The sequence below is a fragment of the Chiloscyllium punctatum genome, chromosome 1, assembly GCF_047496795.1.
Source record: "Chiloscyllium punctatum isolate Juve2018m chromosome 1, sChiPun1.3, whole genome shotgun sequence".
Lineage (NCBI taxonomy): Eukaryota > Metazoa > Chordata > Chondrichthyes > Orectolobiformes > Hemiscylliidae > Chiloscyllium > Chiloscyllium punctatum.
Genome location: NC_092739.1, coordinates 144368948 through 144387342, shown reverse-complemented (window position 1 = coordinate 144387342; position 18395 = coordinate 144368948). Strand labels below are relative to the sequence as shown.

Genomic DNA, 18395 nt, shown 5'->3' with positions numbered 1-18395 from the left:
ACATCCTTCTGATAGGAAGGAGACTAGAATTGCATGCAATATTTCAAAAGTGCCTTAACCAATGTCCTGTGCAGCAGCAACATGACCTCTCAACTCCAGTACTGGGATCTGGAGTCACATATAGGCCAAACCAGATAAGGAAAGCAGTTATCTTCTCTAAAGAACATTAGTGAAGTAAAGGATCTTTACCACAATCAACAATAGTTTCATAGTCATCATTAGAATTTTAATTCCAGATTTTTACCTCTAGATGTTACTTCTAGATTTGATGAAAGCATTCTTGATACTTGTCCCATTTTCTATCTTCTAGCAATGGAGGTCATTCAAGACTGCTTGACTGAAGCAAATATTGTTCATATAATCATGTATCCCACCTGAGCTTGCGATCCTATATTGGGTTCTTCTCAAACAATGCCTTGATACTGAAGTTTTCATCTTCGTTTTCAAATACCTCCTCATGCCTCCTGACTCGGTAATGACCTTCATCCAGGTTTCCCAACCTTTCAAGATAATTGCATTTGGGTGGACACTATTACAAAACCCCTGTGTTTATTTTTTTAATGAACGCTTCCCCCACCCCTTCCAATTCCTAAGGATATTTTGCGCCACAACAGTGATTATGACAATGTGATAGGGGTAGGCATTACATGAGTATAGAAGGAGAATGGAACCTTTTCCTGTTGCCTTGTCAAAGTAGCTACATCAATCCAAGTTCTTGTTGTAGTCTGCCGCCACAGCGCCTCCTGCGGCGGTCCAAAGGGAGCACACGGTCCGCAGCTGCTGACGCCACTGGGACCGGAAGTGCCTCGAGAGGGGCGGGACAACAGATTGCTCGAGCTCGGCGATATGGGGCTGTTCGGTAAATCGCAGGAGCGGCCGCCCAAGGATTTGGTATTTTCTTATGTTACCAATTTAAAAAAAAACTGTTATATTCGAATTTGGCACACATTTTATACCCAAACCGAGTGAGCTCGCTGGGATATTGCACAGAGGGAGCGGAACCGCTGTTAGATTTGCGGCTTTGTGAATTCGGCCTGACACCCTGTCTGTTATTTCCGGTGTGGGGTTTAAAGACCGGGTGGTCTTCTGGCCGGTTTTCCAATCGGCCTTCCGTTAGCACGGCAGCGTGAAACCTACTCTGATACCGGTGGGGGAGGGGAGGGGAGGGGTCTCACCTCTTTATTTTCTTAGGCCATTGGTCTATTGGAGTTCCCGGACCTCACTGAGTGGCTGATACGGCTGCCAGTCAGGTGAGGTCATAAAGGTGGGGGTGTAGCGAGTTTGGTTGAGTTACTGCCTGTAAATATCTGCGGGGGAGTGGTTGCTTCATGGACATTTGCTGCTTCCTGTAAATACTGGGGAGAGGGGGATTGCTCCATCGATACTTGATGCAGCCTGTAAATGGGGGGGGGGGAGAGAAGGAAGAGGAGGACTGCTCTATTGACATTTGATGCTGCCTGTAAATAAAGGGGATGGGCTGGAGGAGGATTGCTTCGTGGACACTTGATGCTGCCTGTAAATACTGGGGGTGGGGGTATCATGGTGGGGGAATGGGAGTGGTTTCTCCATAGACACTTCAAGTTGCCTGTAAATACAGAGGGAGGGACTCCTCCATAGGCACTTGATGTTACCTATAAGTACAGTGGGGGGAGAGCGATTGCTCCATGGACACTTGATGCTTCTGCCTGTAAACATTGGGAGGATGAGAATTGCTCAGTGTACATTTTCCTTGCCCCTTCCTACTTCTCATCTGCATGCTACGATTTGGTAACATCATCTGTAAACACAATATAATTTTCCACATGTACACAGGGTCCTACCTCACCTCTACCTGCCTCAGCCTCACCATTATCTCTGAATTGTACAGGCTAACAGTCTGATGACATTAGGCCTTTTGTGTATCCCCCATTTCCTTTATCAAAGTTCCAAGATTTTGAACTTTCTCCTCAAACTCTCTGCTTTGGACCTCTCCTCCTTTCTAGGTGACCCCGTATAACTAAAATTATGGATGCCTGTCCCAATGCTGTATCTTGTGTGGCTTGTTGTCCTTTTCTGATAATGCTGCTGGAATGCTTTATTATTAAAGGCACAACATAAAATTTATTTATTGTTGCAATCCTACTCATAATGTTTTTTCATGTGTTTAACTTGTCACCCTTGATTAAGAAGATTGTAAACCAGTCTACAAAGTCTCTGGCTCTTTCACGATACACCTGCTCATTGTAAATACAATGTGAAATTCAAACTTTTTTGGTGTAATGGCAAAGCAAGACCCTAACTGCCATCTGATGTGGATGGAAGCAACTCTATGGAATTCTTCAAAGACTGTTAGTGAAGTACATCCCTGTGTCTCCCAATCAGTCTCACTGAAACAAATTATCTGGTGTTGTGTCACTTAACTATGTCTATGCCTTGGTACACAAAATGTTTTTTATTTCATGGGTTATGAATGTTATTAGTGTTTATTATCCATCATTAATTGACCTGACTGGCTTGCTAGGGCCATTTCACAAGGCAGTTGAAAGTCTACCACATTGCTGTGAGTTTGGAGGCAGATTAGGCCAGATCAGAAAAGGACCACAAAATTCCTCGCATAGAGGACATTAGTGAACTAGGAAGTTTTTTTTTAACAAGAGTCACTAATTGTCATGATCATCATTACTGAAAGTTAACTTTTAATTCCAGATTTATTAATTAAATTTAAAATTCAAACAGTAACCATGCTGGGATTTTAACTTCTGTTTCCAGGGCATTAGTCTCTACAATATTAACCCAGTGACATTACACTGCTTTACCAGTTCCTCTAAAATTGGTGCTAAGTCTCCTCCATTACTTGGGGGATTACATTTAAAAATGGCTGAGTCATTGTGGCAAGCACTGAGGCAGGTAAATGTGATATAAAAATATTAAATCTGTTTGTATTTCCTCTAAAGTATTGGATAAGTTTCTAGGATAACTGTTAATGACAAAGTGAAGTACACAAGCTGACAGTAAATATGTTTAGTTGATACAGTTTCTAATGAGGCTAGGGCTTCAGTTCACCGACTTGAGACAGCAATTTACTGCTAGCTCTTCAGTAGAAGAAAACCAAATTTGTGTCAGCATTTTTTTTCTCATTGAGTATTATAGTCACTGTCTAGAGTTATAGATGAAGAAATAAAATACTTAAGTTTAAGCTATTTAGTTGTGTAATTGGATATCAGAGAAGCGAGTGAATTGTGGAGGTGATGGCATAATGAAAATGCCACTGACCAGCAATCCAAAACTTGGGATGAGTTTGAATTCCACTAGGGTAGTTGATGAAATATGATTTCAATAAAAAAAATCTAGAATCTGACCTACTAGGGACCAGTGTGGATTGTTGTAGAAACCTCTATGGAAGGAAATCTGCTGTTCTTACTGTCTGGCCTACATGTGACTTCAGACCGATAGTAATGTGGTTGACTCTTAACTGCTCTCTGGACAATTAGGGATAGCCACTGGCTTGACCAGTGATGCCTACATTCTGTGAATAAATGTATTTTTAAAAATCCTTTCTGGAGTTCTGCAGTTGTGGTTTGTGCAGGGTGACAGTTGTACTAGGGACTGAGGAACAGTGCAGGCCAGTATTGAGTGTAGAAATTAATGAGAAATGGTATTTAGTGCAGTTTTGGACATGTATTTTATGCAGAGTCCTACCTGTCCCAAACTTCTGCAGTACATTGTCATATAGTTCCTACTTTCCTGAGGTTGTATCGTTCCAGGTAAGAGATTTACAAACCCCAGCCAATTAGGAAAACATTTTTTAAAAATTAGACCTGGTACAGAATGTCTCATTCTGTTCCTTGAATATAGTGAATGCTTTAGAAAAGTGAATTCCTCTTATTTATTAGTTACAGATTCATTATTATTCCCCAATGCTTTTGATCATTTTTACAATTTAAAAATATGAGAACCTTAGATCGGTCACTATTTTTAGTAACACGGTATTTTCTCCATGGTCAGACCATTGAAATCGTGACCTTTCTAAGGTTCTCATATTTTAAAATTGTAATAGAGAAGTTTACGGCAATTGCTGGACTTTGGAGAATTGCATTTTTTGATAATAATTTGAAATTAATATTGTCTTTGTATTTGCAGCTGTACTAATGACAGTCCAGCTGTTAATTTCTATCTGAATTATAAAAACCTGTTGAATTATGGTGCAGGCATGTTTTAGCCAAATGGCCTCATTGTGTATTATAAGACTTCTGAGAAATTTTCAAAAATTAATCCTTGATGTGGATGCCCATTAATAAAGCCAAAATTTATTTATCAAATGGTTTGTTGATATTTTTTCATGTGATTTGAGCTTTGTTGGAAAAGCCAGCATTTATTGCCTGGGTTCTTAACTAATCTTAAGAATGTGGTAGGGAACTGCTGCCTTCAACTGCTGCAGTCCATGTGGTACAGGCACACCTGCGGTACAGTTAGGGAGGGTGGTGTAGGATCTTAACTCAGTAACATTGAAGGAATTTTACTCTAGGTCAAGTTAGTAGGTAACTTGAAGGAGAACTTGCTTCCATGCATCTGCTGTCATTGTCATCCTACATGTTAGGGGTCACAGATGTGGAAAGAGCTGTTGAAAAACTTTGGTGAGATTCTGGATAGTGCAAACTACTTCCAGTGTACATTGGTAGTGGGGGCATGCATGCTTTGAGGTGGTTACAAGTTGATTACTCGGGTGCTTTTTCTCCCGGTTGGTGTTGAACTACTTAAGTATTGTTGGAACTGCACACATCCAGGCAAATGGAAAATATTCCATTGCAATCCTGACCTTTGCCTTGTAGTTGGTGTACAGGCTTTAGAGTATAAGGGGGTGAGTTACTCATTGCAGAATTCCTAGCCATGACCAGCTCCTGTAGCCAAAGTATTCAGATGGCTGGTCTTAAGTTCAGTTTCTGGTTAGTGATAACTTTCCAGGGTGATATGGTAATACCTAATGGTAGTATCAAGGGAAGATGGTTACATTTTGTCCTGTTGGAATTGGTATCGCCAGGCAATTTGTGGTACAAGTATTAGAAGCCACCTGCTATTACAAACCTGGATGTTGTTCAGGCATTGACACATGCAGACACAAATTACTTTAGTAGTCAAGAATTGTACATTGTACATTCATTATCCACAATCATTTCTTCTGACCTTATGATGGAAAGAAAGTCATTGATGAAGCAGCTGAAGTTCTTTGGGCCTGGGACACTACCCTGAAGAACTCCAAAGATATCCTGGAGCTGAGATGATTAACCTCCAACAATCACAACCATTTTTCTTTGTAATAGGTATAACTGCAACTAGTGGAGAATTTCTCCTCAATTTCCCATTAATTTAAATTTTGTCAAAGTTCCTTGATGCTGCACTCAGTCAAATTTTGCCTTAAATTGAACCTCTTGAACACCTCAGCTCTTTGGCCATGTTTTGATCAAAGCTGATTTGTAGCACTGGTGAACCCAAACTGAGCATCACTGACAATCAAGTTTCTCCCCTCAACACTGTCAATCATGCTTTTCAGTAATTTGCTGATTTCTGAGTAGACTAAAAGGGTGATGCTTGGTGGGTTTGGATTTGTTCTGTCTCTTTATAAACAGGATGTTCATGGTTAGTTTTCCTTGTAACCAAGATGTCGGTGTTGGAGCAGGTTCCCTAGACATACTGCTAGTTCTGGAGCATAGCTATTCAGTACTACTGTCAGGATGTCATCGGGGCCTGTAGCTTTTGCCTTATCCAGTGTCTCCACCTGTTTCTTGATATTCTATGGAAAGATACTAATGAATCATAGAATCTTATGGTACAGAAGATGCTCTTTGGCCCTTTGAGTCCATACCAATAAAAACTAAACTAAATCTATACTTTCCAGCACTTTGTCCAGAGCCTTGAATGTAATGACATTTCAAGTGCTTATCCAAGTACTTATGAAAATTTGTGAGGTTTCCCACCTCAATTTCCTTTGCAGGCACGACATCCCAGATTCCAACCACCCTTTTAGTGAATTTGTTGTCCTCAAATTCCCTCTAATCCACCTGCCTTTCACCTTAAAATTATGCCCCCTTGAAAATGATCCACCTTGTCCATGCCCTCCTTAATCTTATATGCCTCAATCATGTTCCATTTCAGCCTTCTCTGCATTAAAGAAAATAACCCAACCTTACCCAGCCTCTCTTCATAGCTAAACTGCTTCAGCACAGGCAACATCCTGGAGAATCACCTCTGCATTCCCTCCAGTGCAATCACATCCTTCCTTTGAAAGGTGGTGATCAGAACTGCACACACTACTCCAGCTGTGGCTTATTCCAAGTTTTCTACAGCTCCAATGTAACTACCCTGCTCTTATACTTTATACCATGACTAATAAAAACAAGTGTCCCATCGGCCACCTTAACTACCCTGTAAACCTAGAAGAAAGTGAGGACTGCAGGTGCTGGAGATCAGAGTCAAAAACTCTTGAAAAGCACAGCAAGTCAGGCAGCATCCGAGGAGCAGGAGAGTCTATGTTTCAGGCATAGGCCCTGTAAACCTGTCCTGCCATCTTCAGGGATCTGCGGAGAAGCACCCAAGATCTCTCTCTCCCTCAGACCTTCTAGTCTCCTGCCATCTTGTTACTTTTTCCAAAGTGCATCACTTTGCACTAATCAGGGTTAAGTTCCATCTGCCAGTGATATGTCCATCTGCTCTGTTTATATCCTTCTGTATCCTAAGACCTCCTTCCTCACTGTCAAACTCCTGGCCAATCTTTGTGTCGTCCACAAATTTATATATCAATCTCCCTCGCATTTTCTTAAATATATATATCATGAACTGTAAGGGATACTGCACTGATCTGTTGTACACCACTGAATGGGGTCTCCAGTCACACAAACAGCCACCGCGCTCCGTCTCCTACCACAAAGCCAATTTTGGATCCAACTTGTGAAGTTATCCTAGATTCCATGTGCTTTTACCTGCTTTATCACTCTCAAAGAATGGAGTGAATACTGGCCTCTGTGATATTGGGGACCTCTGGAGGATGCCAAGATGGATCATTCACTCTACACCTCTGAAGATGGTTGCTTCTGCTTTAGGCCTGTGTTTTGTGTAAGGTACTTGGTTCTGTCATCTTTCAGGATGGAGGTATTGTTTAATTGTCCATCACCATTCATGAGTGGATATGGCAGGATTGCATTGGTTTTGGCCATAGCATGCTCATTCCATTATTTAGTACGCAAGCAATCCTGCGTGGTAGCTTAAGGAGTTTAACTTATTTTTAGGTTTTCTTCATGATAATGTGATTAATTTGTTGGGCTGTGCAGTCGCAGATCGTACTTGAATGCAATTCTGCTGCATGATGTCTACAATGTCTCGTGAATGCCCTGTTTTACACTGCTAGATCTGTTCTGAATCTGTTCCATTTATCATGGTGGCATTGTCACACAACATGAATAGTATCACTATTAAGAAAGGAGCATTGCTCCACAAGGACCATGTGATGGTTGCTCCTACTGTAATTGGCAGATATATCTGCACTGGGTAGATTGGCAAGGATGAAGGCGAATAGCTTTTCCCCTGTTGTTGGTTCCCTCAACACTTGATGCAGACCAATCGATACATTCTTTAGGACTGTAGTTAATCATGCTACTGCTCCATCCTTGATCATGGACATTTGAAGTCCCTCACCCCAGTATATATTCTTTGGCCTTTCTACTCTTTGTGCTCTCCTCGAGTGATTTTCAACTGTGGAGACTCATCAGCCAGGGTGGCACAGTATGTGGTAATCAGCAGGAGGTTTCCTTGCCTATGTTTGACCTGATGCCATGAAAGTTCATTGTGTTTGAGACAATTTTGACTCTGGGTTATTCCCTCCTGGCTGTATAGCATTCTGCTGTAACATGTGGTGGGTCTTTCTTGTCAGTAGGTCAGGACAGCCAGAGATAGTAATGGGGTATCCAGGATATTGATTGTAAGCTATGATGTGAATATGAGTACATCAAGCTGATGGTTCAGTAGTCTGTGGGATAGGTGTTACTGAAGAAGACTTTGCAAAGATCACTGGTCCATAGATACCATAGTTGTTTGTGAGAAGGTGAGGCCTAGCCTGGAACTGCTACTGTCTGAGGCAGTGGTACACACTCAGTGCCATTAGATAGAACATTTCAGGAGTTTGATCTTAACATTATTCAAAATAAATTATCTGGTTTTAATACTATTAAAATTTGATTCTGATTAGGTCACAGAATGGTCATTAAAAATAAGAAAGGAAATGAGGGTGATTGACCGACAAATCCGAGGTAAGTAAAGATTTTATATTTCCACTGTATGATTCAATTGAATGTTTTAGTGCTGTACACTGAATAAAGTGAAATCTATAGGCCTAGGTCTGGAATTTTAGTACAGTGTTGTGTCCACAGTATTTCATAAATGGAGAGGTTTTCGTGAGCAAAAACATCCAAGCAATGCAAACAGAATGTAGCTTTGAAATAATGACAAAGTGCTCGAGAAACTGCAAGACCAAAGAAATAGGAAAAGGAGCAGGTTATTTAGCTTCTCGATCCTGCTCCACAATTCAGTAGGAATCCCAACCTCGCCATCAAACCAGTGGATAAGGGGGGGTGCAATGGTAGTTAGGCACACTGACCTCTACACCGCTGAAGCCAGACGCCATCTTGAAGACACCTCCTACCTCCTGCAAAAATGCTATCCCGTATTCCCAATTCCTCTGTCTCTGACGTATCTGCTCCCAGGGGAGGACCAGTTCCACCACAGAACACACCAGATGGTCTTCTCCTTTAGAGATTGCAATTTCCCTTCCCACATGGCTAAAGTTGCCCTCCAACGCATCTCATCCACAACCTGCATCTCCGCCCTCAAACCCCACCCCTACAACTGTAACAAGGACAGAACCCCCCCCGGTCCTCACCTTCCATCCTACACACCTCCTCATAAACCGCATCATCCGCTGACATTTCCACCACCTCCAAACGGACCCCACCACCAGGGATATATTTCCCTCCCCACCCCTTTCTGTTTTCTGCAAAGACCGTTCTCTCCGTGACTACCTGGTCAGGTCCATGCCCCCCAACAATCCACCCTCCCTTCCTGGCAATTTCCCCTGCCACCACAGGAATTATAAAACCTGCGCCCACACCTCCCCCCTCGCCTCCATCCAAGGCCCCAAAGGAGCCTTGCACATCCACCAATGTCGTTTATTGTATCCGTTGCTCCCATTACAGTCTCCTCTACTTTGGGGAGACCAGACGCCTTCTCGCAGAGCACTTTAGGGAGCATCTCTGGGACATCTGCACCAATCAACCCCACTGCCCAACATTTTAACTCCCCCTCCCACTCTACCGAAGACATGCAGGTCCTGGGCCTCCTCCACCGTCATTTCCTCACCACCCAATGCCTGGAGGAAGAATGCCTCATCTTCCGCCTTGGAACACTTCAACCCCAGGTCATCAATGTGGACTTCACCAGTTTCCTCATTCCCCTTCCCCCGCCTTACCCTGCAGTCCTCACTTTTATCCAGTTCCAACCTTCCAGCTCAACACTGTCCTTATGACCTGTCCTATCTGCCAATCTCCCTTCCCACCTATCCACTCCACCCTCTGCTCTGACCTATCACCTCCATCCCCACCTCCATTCACCTATTGTAGTCTTTGCTACCTTCTCCCCAGCCCCACCCCCCCTCCCATTTATCTCTCCACCCCGGAGGCTCCCTGCCTTCAATCCTGATGAAGGGCTTTTGCCCAAAACGTCGATTTTCCTGCTCCTCGGATGCTGCCTGACCTGCTGTGCTTTTTCAGCACCGCTCTCATCTAGACTCATGACTAATCCAACATTCCTCACAAGTTTTTTCCAGCCCATTTCCCATAGGCCTTGATTCCTTTGTTTACCAGGAATCTGTCTATGCCAGCCTAACTCAGCAGCAGGTATCTTAAAGAGTAATATTGGACTTGAAACATTAACATATCTCTTTCTCCATTGATGCTGAGAGACCTTCTGAATTTCCCTAGCGCCTTGTTTTTATTTCAAATCTTAACATCTGCAGTGTTTTTCTTTTATCTAGAATGAAACTTCCTTCATCCAAACTTTTCTATGTTGGAAACAGTTTTCTCTTTTAAAAAATGGGTATTATGTAAACCTTTCGCTATACTTGATTTATTTTTTATTCATCCAGGACAAAGCAGCCCGCTTGATTGGTACCACCTCCACAAACATCCACTCCATCCACCACTAGCAGCATCGTGTACTATCTACACGATGCACTGCAGAAATTCACCAAGGATCCACAAGGCAGCACCTTCCAAACCCCATAACCTCTTCCATATAGAAAAACAAGGACAGCAGATATATGGGAACACCACCACCCGCATGTTTTGATCCAAGCCTCTCACTATCCACGCTTGCAAATTATATCACCGCTGCTGCAGTATCGCTGGGTCACATGCTAGAATTTAGTCCCTAATGGGCATTGTGGGTCACCTACAGCACATGGACTGCAGCAGTTCAAGAAGAAAGCTCATCACCATTTTCTCAAGGGCAACTAAGGACAGGTAATAAGTTCTGGCCAGCCACTTAGGCTTATGACCCATGAGTGAATTTAAAAAATCAAAACTGAGCCATTCTCAGAGTCTAATCCAGTCCAGTGACAATGTGCTGTTTGAAAGAACAGATTTCTACAATTAGAATATTAATATAACAGTCAAGTTTGTTTATTCCACATAAAATTCCTACAGGATGGAAGCAGGCCATATGACCCATTGAGTCCACACTAACCCTCTGAGGAGCATCTCACCGAGACCCATCCCGTCCTACTCTATAATCCTGCATATCCCACAGCTAATCCACTTAACCTACACATTCTTAGACATTATAGGCAATTTAGCATGGCCAGGCCACCTAACCTGCACATCTTTGAACTATGGGAGAGAAGCAGAGGAAACCTATGCAGACACGGGTAAACCGTGCAAACTGTGCACAACCAGGGTGGAATTGAACCTGGATCTCTGGCATTGAGACAGCAGTGCTAACCACTGAGCCACCGTGCTGCCCATGTTGGATGAGCTGATTAGCCTCTCTTTGCTGCCTGTTCTTAAGAATTAGGATTTATGAATTGAATTTAAAAAGCATCAAAGAAATACAAAGAAATAAATACAGAAAGCCTATGAAAGAATACTACCAAGATATTTCTAGTTCATGATTTCCAAATTTAGCAAAGATCAACCTATATCTGTGATAATCTTTAAACCCCTTATCAATTATCTATGTTTAGTGAGAGACCAGCTTAGTTTAGATAACTAAAGTATCATAGGTGACTCCACAATCCTTAGTTAAAAATCACATAGCACCAGATAATAATCCAACAGGTTTACTTGGAAGTACAAGCTTTTGGAGCATGGTCCTTCATCTGGTAGCTAGTGGGGTACGATCAAAGGGCACAGAATTTATAGTAAAAGATCAAAGTGTCATACAACTGATGCGATATCATAGAGATGTACAGCACAAAAACAGATCCTTCGGTCCAACTTGTCCATGCCGACCAGATATCCCAACCTAATCTAGTCCCTTTGCCCACACTTGTCTGTATTCGTCTAAACCTTCCTGTTCACATACCCATCCAGATGACTTTTAAATGTTGCAATTGTACCAGTCTCCACCACTTCCTCTGGCAGCTCATTCCATACATGCACCACCCTCTGTGAAAATGTTGCCCTTTGGGTCCCTTTTAAATTTTTCCCCTCTCACCCTAGTTCTGGACTCCTCCACCCCAGGGAAAAGCCCTTGTCTGTTTACCCTATCAATGCCCCTCACGATGTATTGAACAAACCTGGATTGCTGCTAATCACTTAGAATGGGTTGCAGGTTTCAATTCATGAATATGTAAATCCCAGAACTTCTTTCAAGTCACATTCCGGAGATAGCTTGAGGTGTTATAACAAAAGAGTGACATCTCAGCTCAGACAATGCATTAAAAGTATGAGGTTAGAGTCGGGAATGTGACTTGAAATAAGTTCTGGGATTTACATGTTAATGAATCAAAATCTGCAACACATTCCAAGTGATTAAAGACCTAACAACAATCTAGGTTTGTTCAATACATTGCATCAATTGTATGACACTTTGATCTTTTACTATAAATTCTGTGTCCTATGATACTGCCCACTAACTACATGATGAAGGAGAAGTGCTCCAAAAGCTTGTACTTACAAATAAACCTATTGGACTATAACTTGATGTTGTAATTTTTAACTTTGTCAACCCCAGCCCAACATTGGCACATCCACATCGCAATCCTTAGGGAAGTTTAATTAGTCTGAACTGATACAAGTTTTATGGGCGGCACAGTGGTTAGCACTGCTGCCTCACAGCGCCAGAGACCCGGGTTCAATTCCCGCCTCAGGCGACTAACTGTGTGGAGTTTGCACATCCTCCCCATGTGTGCGTGGGTTTCCTCCGGGTGCTCTGGTTTTCTCCCACAGTCCAAAGATGTGCAGGTCAGGTGAATTGGCCATGCTGAATTTCCCGTAGTGTTAAGTAAGGGGTAAATGTAGGGGTATTGGGTGGGTTATGCTTCGGCGGGTCGGTGTGGACTTGTTGGGCCGAAGAGCCTGTTTCCACACTGTAAATAATCTAATCTAAGAAGGTGATAATGCCTTTCCGATTGTGCGTGTCATAGATTAAAAAAGGTCACCAGTTCACTGCCCTGCATTGAGTTGGTTAGTCTCATAGTCTTATAGGAGAAATGCAGATGTTTTTGAAGTTCCTGGTTAGCAATGGCCAAAGTTTTACCAGACCATAGCGCTGCTGTCTCATTAAATAGAGATGATTGGCAATGGTTTAACCTGAGGGTCATCATGCCTCTGGCAAAGGGAGAGTCCTTCACAACACCCTCAACTGGTACAGGAATTGAACCAATGCTGTTGGCATCACTCTGCATTACAAACCAGGTATCCAGTCAACTGAGCTAACTGACCCCCAGTTAGCAAAAGAGGAACAATTATATAAGATGCCTATTCTTGATTGCTGCTCACTGATCATTATTGAAAGTGCATTTGTATGGTTCACAATATGCTGTACTAAATTCTGAGGTTGTATGTTGTTTCCTCCTGCCTTTTGGCCTGTTTTGCATTTTTAAAAAATTTTTGTTCCCATTAACTTTTTTTCTGAAAGGAGCAATTTTTTTTTCTCATTAATCTTTTACAAGTTACATGTTTCTTTTTAGATAGAATGACTAAGCTCTTTAAAAATGCCATTATGCAGACCATGCTGGATTTTTTCTAAATAAGAAGGTCACTTGTTTAAATCTCACTTCAGAATTTTAGTTTGTACCATCTTGGCGAGCAATCCTACAGAGTATTGAGGATGTGCTGCTTTCTCGGCAGTCCTTTGAAACCCGTTGATTCGTGCAGATGGATGTTGCCAACTTTATTAACTTATTTGAATGACACTATTTAAAGAAACACAGTGAATTCTGGTGTTTTTTGCAAGGTTTGTAGCTCAGGTTGAGGTTTAGGGTGTAGGTTTGCTCGCTGAGCTGTAGGTTTGATATCCAGACGTTTCATTACCTGGCTAGATAATGCTGATAATAGGATCATTTGTGCAAAATGTCTACCAGGTTCACCACTCCCCACAAGTGCACTTCAGATAATTTTCTGAAACCTGTTGGGGCAGCCTAAGGAACGTGATTTTTAAAATATATGTATTTGTAATATGTGGCTAACACTGGCTAGACTAGCATTTTTTACCCATCCCAAATTGGTAGTGAGCTGACTTCTTGAACTGCTGCAGTACTTAGCGATACTGAAGTGAAGATAAGCCATTAAATAAGTAAAGCATTATAGAGATGTGTTTTTAAAAATACTTTCTTATCTCTTTGTTAGATATTCAAAGAGAAGAGGAAAAAGTCAAGCGATCTGTAAAAGATGCTGCAAAGAAAGGCCAAAGGGATGTGTGCACTATATTAGCTAAAGAAATTGTGCATTCCAGAAAGGCTGTGGGAAAGCTGTATGCGTCAAAAGCTCAAATGAACTCTGTCCTTATGAGCATGAAAAACCAGCTAGGTAAGTGATTAGTATTGTCGCTCCAATTTCAGAAAAATGCAATAACCAACTCTTGAAATTCTTGTGATGACTGCTTTGGACCCATTCTGATCAGTTTAAAACTCCCAAATGACAACATTGCTATCATGAGGACTTAGATGAAGGAGGGGCAGAACTGACATCTCAATATTCTGAGGTGTACAATATTCAGGTGAGACATAGCAGGTCATAAAAGGAGGTAGTGTGGCAGTATTGATCAAGGAGTCAATTACTGCAATAAAGAGGAACATCTTGTAAGGCTTCTCAATTGAGACCAAATAGGTGAAACTTAAAAATGAAAAGAGGGCAGTCACATTTGGAGTATACTATAGATCTAGGAAGGAAAAGAAGGACAGAAATGTAGGCACATTTCAGAGATGTGTAAAAGTAAAAAGGTTATAGGGGATTTCAACTTCGCCAGAATTAACTGGGATGGATAACTGTGAAAACTTTAGAGGGTGGTATCTATGGGAGAGCATTTCGGTGATCGTGATCATAAATCAATAAGAACTAAGATAGTCATGGAAAAGGTCAAAGGTAGACCAGATATAAATGTTTTGAATTGAGGAAAAGCAGATTTTAATGCGATAGGACATGAAGATGTTGGCCCTGTACTTTGTTTTTGAAAAGACTCCTTAGGGATGGCACGGTGACTCAGTAGTTAGCAATGCAGCCTCAAAGCACCAGGGTCCCAGGTTCAATTCCAGCCTTGGGCGACTGTGCAAACTCCACACATTCTCCCCATGTCTGTGTGGGTTTCCTCTGGGTTCTCCAGTTTCCTCCCACAATCCAAAGATGTGCAGGTCAGGTGGATTGGCTGTGCTAAATTGCCCATAGTGTTAGGTGCATTAGTCAGAGGGGAATGGGTGTGAGTGGGTTACTCTTCTGAGGGTCGGTGTGGACTGGTTGGGTTGAAAGGCCTGTTTCCACACTGTAGGGAATCTAATCTAAAAAAAGACTTCCTTCAAGAGATGTTGTGGAGGTGCCGGTGTTGGTCTGGGGTGCACAATCACTAATAGAATTACAATGCAGAAAGAGGCTATTTGACCCATAGAGTCTGCACGGACCTCCCAAAGAACATTTCTCCCAGACCCAAACACCTATGCTATCTCCGTAACCCTGCACTTACCATGGTTAATCTACCTAACCTGCACATCCCTGGACACCATGTAGCAATTTAGCATGGCTAATCCACCTAATCTGCACATCTTTGGACTGTGGGAGGAGGATTTATGGTAAAGGGGAGGAGGTTTAGACAGACTTTAAAGAAGATTGTTTGCATCAGTGAGTATCTGAAACTATCTGCTTTTAAAGGCTGTTAGAGGCAGGAACCATCACAAGTTTAAGAAATATAATCACATGAAGCCTAATAACATACAAGGCTATGGCCAAATGCTATAAAATAGGAAAAGGGTAGATGGCTACTTGATTACAAACTCAAGCACAGTGAGTCAAAGGGTCTCTTTCCATGCTGTCAAATTCTGACTGTAAAACTCACTTCCCATTCCTACCAAGCTGGATTGAACATTGGCTAATACATTTCCCCCAGAATACTTTATTTTTAATACTTCCAACATAGCTTTTCATTGAAAAGCCATTTATGCTTGAGCAGTTTAGAAATAATAATTTAAAATTTCATTTGGTGCTTATAATTTTGGCCCTGGTTTCAAATAATGGTCTCTAAGCATTCCAAAGTTATAAGGAAATAGTAATGAAATATCAAATGACCTTTATTTTGAAATGTAATGAAAATATTAAAGATAGCCTTGACTTAAGTTGGTGTTTTTTGAACTCGTAAAAGCACTAGAATTATAGTAAAGAGTATGTTCATTTCAAATCATTTAAGTAGAGGGGCAAGTTTATGTAGCTTTTATCTTGATGGAGATTCATCTTCTCATAATTGCTGGATTTTTATATAAAGCAGATGATGCTGTTACACTATGGTTTGTTAAAAGAAATGAAAATTCATGAATGCAGGCAATGTATTTTTGTCCTAAGGCTTTAACAGCTTTGTGTACTAAATAATGGGGGTGGTGCTCAAACTCTCAAATATGTTATCTGATAGTGAATTTTCCAAGGAAAATAACCTCTTCGGAGTTTAAATTAATAAATCGAAATATAAAATACCGTAAGCAGAAATGTAACATTCTCTAACTGCCCATATATGTAGAATAAGTGATTTAGAATTGCTACTGACATGTGTGCCACCAGAATGGTTTCAAATATACCCCAGAAGAATGTTTTATAAGATGATTTTTTTTCAAAAAGCTTTAACACTCAATATAACTTTGTTTTTAAGCAACTGTTATCTATTATATTCTAATCACCTACACATTCTCTACTCCCTGGTGATCTACCTATTTATCCTGAAGCAGTGTATATCTGATGTATGATGTTTTGCTTTGGAGGGGCATACTTGACAAATGGGCATAACATGGTTTCACAATAGATGAGCTATTCCCACCCACTCTTTGACAGAAGCATAATATTATTTAGAATCTGTTGTTAAACCAAGAGTATCAATGATATCACATTGATATCTGGTGCCGCATTATAGGAGGGATGTGGAAGCATTGGAAAGGGTGCAGAGGAGATTTACTAGGATGTTGCCTGGTCTGGAGAGAAGGTCTTATGAGGAAAGACTGAGGAACTTGAGGCTGTTTTCATTAGAGAGAAGGTTGAGAGGTGACTTAATAGAGACATACAAGATGATCAGAGGATTAGATAGGGTGGACAGTGAGCCTTTTTCCTCTGATGGTGATGGCTAACATGAGGGGACATAGCTTTAAATTGAAAGGTGACAGATATAGGACAGGTGTTAGAGGTAGGTTCTTTACTCAGGGAGTAGTAAGCGTATGGAACACCCTGCCTGCAACAGTAATAGATTGCTAACTTTAAGGATGTGGATGATATGGAATAGTGTAGGTTAGATGGGCTTCAGATTGATTTCACAGGTCAGTGCAATATCGAGGGCCGAGGGGCTTGTACTGTGCTGTAATGTTCTATGTTCAGTGAATGGTGGAGTAGACATGATGGGCAGAATGATCTAATTCTTCTCCTGTGACCTATAGTCTTTAAGTAGTGACTCTGAATGAGACAATAGAGGAGATAGTTACCCTTTCAACTAGAAGAAGACATTTCTCGAAATTGACATGGGAAGGGGGTAGAGCCAGTGTGAAGAAGAGAGTACCTATTCAAATACGTTTTGAGAATAATAATCTCATCAGTTAATTGTGATTAAATCCGTTACTACTTAAATTTTAGTTTTCAAAAATATATAACCAGAGTAAATGCATTTTAATGTTAAAAAACACATTAGCAAAGATATCCTGCTGTTGGAATTCTCAAATGACGAGAGAGTAATATGGGGAAGGACTGCGCATCTTTTCATATTTGCTGTCTACAGCTCTAATGATAAGATGCAATATGTAAATTATATTTTATTCCCCTAAAAAGGTGCATCATATCTGCACGGTAACAACACATATAAAATGCAAAAATATGTTTTATGGTGTAAGGTGACCCACATAACAGTTGGAAACTGCACTCTCAATTATCTATATAAAATAGAGCCTATTTAATGACTGGTAACAAAATTACAACATCAGCAACAGTGCTTCATATTTTGTCTCTGCTCTTTTACAGTCTTCACTTTCTCCCAGTTTTGTCTTGCATGCCCAGATTCCTTAACATGTCCACCCTTATGCCCCTTGCTAAGTATGACAGGCATCTCAAATCCACTTCCCACATTACAAAATCATTAAAAATGTCTTGACTGAAATGAGTTAGCCAAGTTCTCCAAACACATTCTGGACTCTTTTGCTGTTAAATTTAAGAGCTTCAACATGCTTGGGCCTCTTGTTCATTTTGATCATTTATAGGTAAGTATTACAGTAATTACTATTTTTGGAGATTTTCTATTCAAAATGTTGGAGCCCTGATTGTTTTTTAAGTCATCATGAAATGGTCGTAAAATTGCTATAGATTGTTAACTGAAGATGAGCATTTTCTTATCCTTGTCCTTTCTTCACAGCTGTAGCGAAAGTCACTGGTTCCTTAGAGAAGAGCACAGAGGTGATGAAAGCCATGCAGAGTTTAGTAAAAATCCCTGAAATTCAAGCCACCATGAGAGATCTGTCCAAAGAAATGATGAAGGTGAGACAAAACCCAGGCCCTAGCCTTTAGAATTGTAGTTCCGTAGAACAGTTACATTTTAGTTTGAACCTGTATTGTATATGCTGTTGTTATTGTTGTAAAAATACAGCCCATCCATTTAGAATATTTATCAGGACCAACCCTGTAATTCCATGGAATTCCACTGGGAATCAG

General features: G+C 41.1%; 1 protein-coding gene and 1 long non-coding RNA gene across 4 annotated transcripts in view; one reads left to right on the top strand and one right to left on the bottom strand.

Moving 5' to 3' along the window:
• Positions 1–366, bottom strand: part of LOC140480917 (uncharacterized) — a 36430-nt gene extending 36064 nt beyond the window's left edge. For both annotated transcript variants that reach the window (XR_011961425.1, XR_011961424.1), the window contains exon 1: positions 245–366. This is a non-coding gene — a long non-coding RNA (uncharacterized lncRNA). The remainder of the gene's footprint in view (positions 1–244) is intronic.
• Positions 1–18395, top strand: part of LOC140480901 (charged multivesicular body protein 3) — a 68590-nt gene that overhangs the window by 45453 nt on the left and 4742 nt on the right. The window contains exons 1-4 of one of the 2 annotated variants that reach the window (XM_072576485.1): positions 770–891; positions 8216–8276; positions 13869–14048; positions 18100–18221. In XM_072576485.1, coding sequence (XP_072432586.1) covers positions 847–891; positions 8216–8276; positions 13869–14048; positions 18100–18221 — 408 coding nt within the window. In that variant the 5' untranslated portion in view covers positions 770–846. Of the gene's footprint in view, positions 1–769; positions 892–8215; positions 8277–13868; positions 14049–18099; positions 18222–18395 lie in introns of those variants that run through there. The other variant, XM_072576493.1, reaches the window with a different exon arrangement.